Raw genomic sequence first — 8,549 nt, forward strand, 5'->3', positions numbered from 1 at the left:
GCCTTATGTCACTAGTGGAATTTTTTTTTTGTAGTGAAGTTTTTTATAAGTAATTAATGTATTAAATCTTTAGTTGTTTATATTTAATTTCATATCGGTAATATCATAAGCATGAAAAAAAATTGAATAGCCAATATGTGTGCAGGGTATAGTAATAGTAGTATCAAGTATGTTAAACTTCATTGAGATTAGGCTAAGCTTATTTTAAAGTGCTTATAAGCACTTGTAGCTTATAAGAAGTTTTAGCAGCTTATAAAATGTAATTTTTTAAGAACTTATAAATTGTCAAAGTGTTTGGATAATTGAGCTTATAAGCTAGAGAGAGAAAATACTTTTTTTAGAGAGAGAATATCGAAGAGAAATGAACTTGAATGATATACGATGAAAATAATAAAATTATAGATGAAAAATATTTGTAAAATGATTGTTGCATTTGCATATGAGATTATGAAAAAATAAGTTGGGATAGATGAACTTATTTTTTTGGGAGCTTATTTTTGGAGCTTATAAGTTGTTTAAGAGTTTATTTTGCCAAAACACTTTGAATGAGCTTATAAGCTGTTTTGAAGAACTTATAAGCTTAGCCAAACACCCTCTAAAGAAACAACAAAAAGCACGCAAGACGTCATCACCACGAATATAGTATAAATAAATAATTATTGATAACAATTTAATAATATTATTTAATTAGCTAATAAGAATTCGATTATAGCATATAAACAGTTCGCTAAGTTGATATGCTAGAGCAGCAACACCAATCAGATATAGCTTAAACAGACTACAATTATTTCAATTTTTGCTCCTCTTTTAATTTCCTTTTTCAAGTACTAGACAACTACACGACAACACCATTCCAACGACAAAAACCGCAACAACGAAGGCATTATCGAATACTCTACCACAACGAAAGCGTGCTCAAGAATAGGTTTCAATGGAAAATATACCTGGAAATAGTAACGAAGCTTGAAATGCCATTAAGGAACTCGATGCAGATTTCCAGACACGACACGAAACAATCCAGTGGAGTTAGTGGAGTCGATCTTCCATTGAGCATGATCAGGATGAAGACAGCAGGCGTCTTTGCATCTGCAGAGAACAAAACTGGGTTCAAGGAACTTTCTCGTGTAACATTCCTCGACCTGCATCACTTCAGGAGTCGTGCTGTGTCCAACAATGCACTCCACTGCTCTTAGATCTTAAAAAATACCAAAGGTGAAGAAAGGGAATGCAAGAAACGCCATTGTCAACGAAATGAATGAATGAAATAAATAGGAAGAAACTGACCTGCACCTAAAAAAACTAATGATTCAATCTAGTACATCTGTTTCTCGACATTTACATGATACTGTGAAACTTCTATATCGATAAGCAACATGCTCTAAATTTCACGATTTACAGACTTTTGATGAAGGAAATGTGGAAGACGTCCTTTCATCTCCTAGTAACAACATTGCATGGTATACAATTGAAAGAATATGTTGAACGGCATATTCAGCTAGCCTAACAATATCAATCCATATTCTACTTTCTCGAGCAATATACCAGCAACTCCAGCATTTAACCAAGGAAATAGTCAGCGAGAGACTAACACAATATCTCCTTCCGTGGTAAGCTTTGTATGGTAGAGGAAATTCAACCATTGCTGGAGTTGGAAACAAATTGTGTTTCACGAAGAAGTCACCCATACCACGCCCTACACATAAGAGCACAATATTGTAATTCACACCAGTGTTAGAACGCCTAATTGTATTTTCAGGGTGCAGATCTTTGTATTAATAATCTATTCAGTTTTCTCGAAGGATGCTAAAATACCTTCATGATTAGTTCATCATTTTCTTCATTAGCAGAAAACATTTGGATTTTTTTCCTCTGACGACTGAGAAGGAACTGAAGATTACCTCAATACTCCAGTCTTTGTATACGCTGCCTCCCTGCCTGCGTCCACCTCAAACTACTCAACCTTTAAATGTCGATAGAAGGTGGTGGAAGTTTCCAGAAATTCCATGAATTAAAATCTTCCTGAAACCAAAATGTCCCTTTATTATCAAATAAAGAAGTGGGAAAGGAGTATTATTTGATTGGAATTTGGAAGAATATAGAATACAGTCTCCAAATCATAGAATTTTTTCAATCCAAGGCCCAAAAAGACAAAAGAAAAAGTTATCTATCAATCCATCGAGGACCTAAAGAAAAATGCTCCCAAAGTTAAATGATACTATGCGATAATTATTTTAAGTCTCACATATTCGTTTCCTATACATTTTAAATTATTTTTAAAATTAGTTTCAATGAAGCAAGAGTGAACACATGTTGAGAAACCCCCAATAGATAGCAACTCGGCTTTGGGCTTTCAGGCTCACGAGAATATGAGACGAAAAACAAGAAGCAAAATCAATATGCTAGTTATAGTAATATTTTCCTCTTCGTGGAAAAGAAAATTGTACGGCAAAGATGAATGATGTATTCAACTAATATTGGCAATGTTTTTGACATGATTGAATCTTAATACTGCAACGAAACTTAACAATGTTTTAGATCATTAAGATTAGGAAACAAACCTGCTCACTGGTAAACATGTTGGGAAACATTCGGTTGACAAGCGAATGAAGAGTCACGTAAGATTTGGTGTCAATATGACGGTTTACAGCAATCTCTCCCTGTAGATATTGCCACGGGAATTGAGAAGATATCACCAAGTTGACAGGAGCAGTTACACAATATTAAATAACACCTCTTATTTACCTTTGGGTTTATGATAAATATTTTCCCCAACGGAATTCCAACCTTTAGATAGCTAACCTCGTCGGTGTCTCTGTTCCCAAATCCAGCATAAAATGGACATGGATTTCTATCAGGAGGAAATAACGCCCTGATGTCCTGGGAAATTGACGAGTAATCAGATTCTCTACCTTCCTAGTATAAACAATGAAGCTTTTCACAGTTCTCTCAGTTTCCTACATGTCTTCGATGTTATGGGATATGACTGTTTTATTGATGCATGCATACATCGTGTATCGGGACATTCCTTCATGAGATAAAATTTGCCAGTGTACATCGATGTAATACTATATTTTTTTTATAAAAAAAAACAATTGGGTTGCAAGTATTGTAGTCTCAAAAAGCATAAAGATACTTGTGTTGGTTAAATGGCACATCCACAGAACGGGATGTAAAAATAAACATTGTTTGGCAAGAATATCAGTAAATTGAGGTCATAGAAAAGAACACAGATGACAAACCTCCAAACATGCAATTTTGAATTCGTGAGGAGCTCTTCTAACAACTGCAAAAGCACCATGGAATATACAATTATAGATACTGCACCAGTTTCACAAAATATTGGATGCTTAAAAGAGAAGACATTTCGTGAGCAACTAAGTAATATAACTCAGAAGTAGTCAGTAACCTTCTCGAAATAGAGAAGGAAAGAGTCCATCAGGGGAGATGACGACAGGTCCATCAGGTAAGGCTTTTCCATCCTGAAGGAATATATAAAACTATTATGTGACATATATAAAACACCACAAAACGATAAACTACAAAACAGGAACCAGGGCAAAGCAAATGTCTTCCTCTGAACACCGAAGGTCTTGATTACTTCATACTACCTGTTTGATATTAAGCAGGAATTGTCGAGTGATGTAAGACTGAGATATTGAACGTGCACTCAGGAAAAGTAATTGATATCCATTCTCCTGCATCACAGCATCATACACGATATGAAATCTCTCTTCATCTGGAAACAATCTCGAAATCATTTGAAGAGAGTTAACAATCTCACAAAGGAGAGCTAACGATACAATTAAAGCGAAGAGTGTTAACCATACTGAAAATGTTAGATTCATGATACAAATTACAAACATATAAGAAGAAACAAAAGTTTGTTCTCAACAATTGTAACACAGAAATAACGATGAACCTTTATTGCTGAGAAGAGATGTGCAACACCTGTCTGCGACCAATCCATGCCAACCAAGGGCATGACCTGACCTAGAAGATCAGACCTGCAGCAAGCATTTTATGGATTAATGATAGAGAATGCTATTGATTGAACTGATGGAATGACATCAACGATAGTGGAAAATAACTTGACCATATAAACAGAATGATAAGGGAACTGTGGATAGAGGACGAAAAATCTTTACCTTGTAATCGTCCCATCAACATCAGATATCACAATTTTAGTGTCCCATCTCCATAGAAAAATCCGGGCATCAACCTGGACGAGCCAAATTCAGTCAGTGCAGACACATGTGCATGAATATCCAACATAATAAAGCAAGAGGCATATAAAGAAACTTAAAATTCAAGATTCGTAAATCAAAGAAGTAAACTAGCCTGTTGCTTGCCCAGCATGGCAGTTGAGAAGGTGAATATCACAACATTCTTCCCCTCTTTTAATTGTAAGGATGCCAACTGTTTAGATGTTGGAGTAAGTGTCCTTACTTTCTTCTTGTTTACCTTCACTTTGGTCACACCCATCCCACTCTCCACATCACTAGGTTCATTTGAAATGTCTAAGCCATTCGTGGTTTCACTTGCAATCGTCACATCAGGAATTTTAGTGGCAGTTGATCTTCTGAAGTGTCCATTTCTACCACATCCTCCTAAAGTATCCACGGACCTCGGAGGGTACCCTGAAGAACTTCTAAAAGTCAACTTCTACAGTAATTTCGTGTATAAATATGCATGAACCGAAATAGTATTGGAAGGTCTAGATATAATTCATTTTAATCTATTCCAATTCAAATTTCCCACTATAAATGAACTAATAATAAGATTGTCTCAACCTAAAAAAATGGCACCTCCTGTTTGCAATGGAAAAACAAGCATCGGAATTTACTCACTAACTTTTGTGTTTTTGAGAGCATAGTGTAAATCGTAATATGCAATAGGTATTTATGCAATAATATTCCAACTATTTTCCATTAGTTTCAGAAAGGGAAATTGCTTAATAGTTTAATAATGAAATAGATTAATATTTATTGCATTTAGAGAGCATCTGTGTACGATTCTAAACTACAATATTCCAAACTTCTGAACTTCCGACATTAACTTAAAAATAAAAACATAGAATTGCATATTCCTTGCTTCGGAAAAAAAAAATGCCTATTCCTGGTCGAGCTTCTGAATGGAGAGGATCTCTGTGTGGACATAAAGCAATAAAATGTCTAAAGGCTACGATCATTTTAACAGTCGATCGACTATCTAAACAAGAAAATATAAAAGAGTCTTGTAAATATGGAACCAATTACGGAGATATTTAGCACACGAACATATAGAAAATCAATGGATGTTCACTTCACACACAAGGAGCAAAATATATATATGTATATATAAAAAAATCTTAAAATTAACAGCCGGACAGCTTTTGGCAACCATAATGTTACCAAGCTATAGTAACATTTACTCGTCATATCGTTTTCTTACCCGGCTTAGGAGGCTCCCCAGCTGTTCTTTGAGCACCAGGCAATTGATTGTCCTTTTCTGTCCATAAATTCACATCTAGTGAAGCATTCGAAAAGTCGCTGGGATCAGTTGCTTCAAGATTATTGCTGAGGGAAACCATACTGGGCAAAGATCTCACCGTTCTAATGGTTCCCTCCGACTGAACATTCCCAATCTCGGCAATGCGGACATCACTAGACAGAGAACTCAACCTTCTACTGTCCAAGCACACATCATTTGTACCGTCATTTATTTCAGATTGGTCTAACGAAGAAATGGAGCAACATTTTGCATCACAAGGCTCAATGCCTTGACCAGAAACTCTTATCATAACTAACGAATTAGCTTCTTTGCCCTCGTGATCAGATTCTCTGAGTTCCAACTGTTTGGCAGCCGGACGAAGACCATCCAGGTCACCGAAGAGGAGTAGCTCTTCTTCTGAAATCCTTGATGCTCCAATCGAAGGTGGAACAGTACACCTTTCTATATGGAGATCATAGAGAGGCCCTTCAGAGGAACCAAGCTTGTCTTTATCCCCCAAAAGAGCATGTTCATCCATGGCTACACAAGTGGAATAGCTCGGTTTAGAAGCAGCTGCAAGACTCTGTAAGTCAGTGTCCTTAAGAGAATCATTAGATTGGTGACGACTCGCTAAATGTGAATAGCATTCAGTCAAAGTGCTTTCTGAAGCACTATAACTAGTTCCTTCACTCACTGAAATCTTTTCTTCATGGACGACGGTGCACTGATCATCGGAACGAATACATACTTCTCTGCATTCTCCATGACAAAACGGCCGGCTTTTCTCTTCAGATGGTCCCTCCAATTCAACCTCTGAGCTCCCTGAAATCTCGGAAGAGTAGAAAGAGTGGGTATTATCTCTTTCATTCTCCTCCGTAGACAAATTAGCATCGGACAAACTATTAAGCCTCGCAATAGAATCATCAATATCCGAATCAGATTTTGTAGCCTCAGAAACGACGCTGACAGAACTCAGCTGCAAATCTGATTTATTTAAGCCTAATGCTGCTATCACTGGTTCTAAATTTGATAAAGTAGTATGTTCTCTAAGGCTGTCGACAGAAGTGGAAACAATATACTCTGAGGTAACACATTCCATTTTAACACCATTTGCCTCAGCATTGCTCTTCAGTTCCCGGTAGCTTGTTTGAGAAATAAGACGTATTTCATCATGACTAGAACCATCAGCCAGAGAACTTTTCTTGATTACTTTGATCAATGCATCTGCATCGGGTAATGGTGCAGAATTGTCTCTCTTGCATTTGGGGGAAGCAAGATTGGTAGACCACCTCAAGTCCAAGAGATCAGCCGCCATCTCAGCAACCTCCAACGATCCTTCTATGTTAACATCAGGTGCATTTTCTTTCCCTTGATCGGCCTCCTCTGTCGGAGATCTCCTTCCAAAAAAGCCAAAAAATTGAGACTGGCGAGTGTTTGCCCTAGTCAAAGACTTCCTTTCACTAACAATAGGTTCATAAACACTAGAATCATAGTTGCAACTTTTTGATTTCAGTGGCCACCTAGGTTGCCCTTCTGTATCCTCACCGGATGAGTATGGAGGCGAGGCTGCAGACTCACCTTCCTCTACATCAACCTCCTGCATAAAGAATGCCTCTCCTTTACTATCCAAGTGCATATGAAAATCCGCCTCAACATCATTCACACTAATGCCAACCACCTTCTCTTTCGACTTCAACACCCCCTGAAACTTCCCAAATCGAACATACCATGGCGAAGACTTGTAGCTCCCATCCGGTTGCTCCACCACGATTATGTCTACAGCGCCACCAAACGGATGGAAAGTCCCGGAAACCGTGTACACACTCTTACTAATGTAGCTACCTATCTTCCCCACAGCTTGCATCTTGATAGGAAATCAAACACTAAACTAACAAACACCCCTAACTAATACAATCTTCCAACACAAATCAAATTTACAAATTCAATACTCCAAAAACCTCGAAGCTCTAACTAGACTGATCCATCAAACAATCCAAATGCTCCAAAAAATATTCAAAATTCCAACAACTACCCCAGACCAAGAAACTGAATTTTGAGATAATCAAACACAAACTAACATAACACCCTCAACTAACAGAATCTCCAAATCACATCAAAATAACAAATTCAATATTCCAAAAACCTCAAAGCTACCTACACTGATCCATCAAACAATCCAAATGCTCCCCAAAAAATTCCCACCTCTTTTAACCGAGCAATTTTCAAATCCCAACAGTTACCCCAGATCAAGAAATTGAATAAAGATCAAATCTTTGACAAACCACTATGATGATCTGTAGAATATAACTGCTTCCCCACACAAAAAAGGGAAGGAAGAGGAATCAAATCATCTAATTGAATATACCACTCACAATCGACAGCCGATTTTGAGAGCGATCAAAAGGAATCCAGCTCAAGAGAGTTGGCAATTTATGAAACGGAAATAGAAGGACATACCCACATGCGAAGAACACTCAATACGAACAATAAACCGCCAAAGAGTGGGCGTTGAACAACAGTTGGCGTCCAAAGCATATTCCTTTGTAGATTATTCGAATTTAGTATACACAATTATATATATCAAGACCCCAATAAGCGACCCCACTCCCTCACGAAACCATTTGAAAATTGGAAATTTTCAAAATTAAAAATGACAGTTACGTTTGCAGATAGATTAACATAAAACACGCAGACAAAGACATTGCATGCCATGAAAATTTTCCAGAACGAAGAAGGAGGTGCTGGAGGTTTCCATGATTTGCAAGAGAGAGAAATTAGAGGACAATTGGTCGAATCAGGAGTTCTTTTTCTTTTCTTTTTTTTCTTTTTCTTCCGGGTAATTTTTGGGGCTGATTTATTACATGATCATAATTAACTATTTTTCCTTTTTCTTTTCTTGAGAATAGTGATAGTGATGAGATATTGAGGTTTGGATTTTGTTAAAATGACACTTGGCACGTCACATTTTAGTTTCGATCACATGAGTTTGGTGCAGTGTTGTCAACGGCCGGAAACAGCCAGTTCCGGTTTTGAGTAGGCGATATACTGATGCACGGTTCACCAATATTATAAAATATAGT

At 37.1% G+C, this 8,549-nt stretch overlaps 1 protein-coding gene across 3 annotated transcripts; it reads right to left on the bottom strand.

Annotated features, from left to right (window-relative positions):
- Positions 1–1,240: 1,240 nt before the first annotated feature.
- LOC131010853 (uncharacterized) lies at positions 1,241–8,325 on the bottom strand. Of its 3 annotated transcripts, XM_057938530.1 has the most exons (11): positions 5,431–8,325; positions 4,339–4,637; positions 4,146–4,219; positions 3,920–4,004; positions 3,609–3,695; positions 3,407–3,479; positions 3,240–3,283; positions 2,743–2,877; positions 2,559–2,657; positions 1,899–2,019; positions 1,241–1,693 (listed from the first exon to the last, which is right to left on the bottom strand). In XM_057938530.1, the coding sequence occupies exons 1-10, from the start codon at positions 7,331–7,333 to the stop codon at positions 1,963–1,965; spliced, it is 2,856 nt and encodes a 951-aa protein (XP_057794513.1). In that variant the 5' UTR covers positions 7,334–8,325; the 3' UTR covers positions 1,241–1,693; positions 1,899–1,962. The 3 variants fall into 3 exon arrangements, with proteins under 3 accessions (XP_057794513.1, XP_057794514.1, XP_057794515.1); XM_057938531.1 differs by lacking the exons at positions 1,241–1,693; positions 1,899–2,019; positions 2,559–2,657 and having other exon boundaries at positions 2,857–2,877; positions 3,949–4,004; XM_057938532.1 differs by lacking the exons at positions 1,241–1,693; positions 1,899–2,019; positions 2,559–2,657; ... (1 more) ...; positions 3,240–3,283; positions 3,407–3,479 and having other exon boundaries at positions 3,612–3,736.
- Between the last annotated feature and the right edge of the window lie 224 nt (positions 8,326–8,549).

Source organism: Salvia miltiorrhiza, chromosome 2, assembly GCF_028751815.1.
Source record: "Salvia miltiorrhiza cultivar Shanhuang (shh) chromosome 2, IMPLAD_Smil_shh, whole genome shotgun sequence".
Lineage (NCBI taxonomy): Eukaryota > Viridiplantae > Streptophyta > Magnoliopsida > Lamiales > Lamiaceae > Salvia > Salvia miltiorrhiza.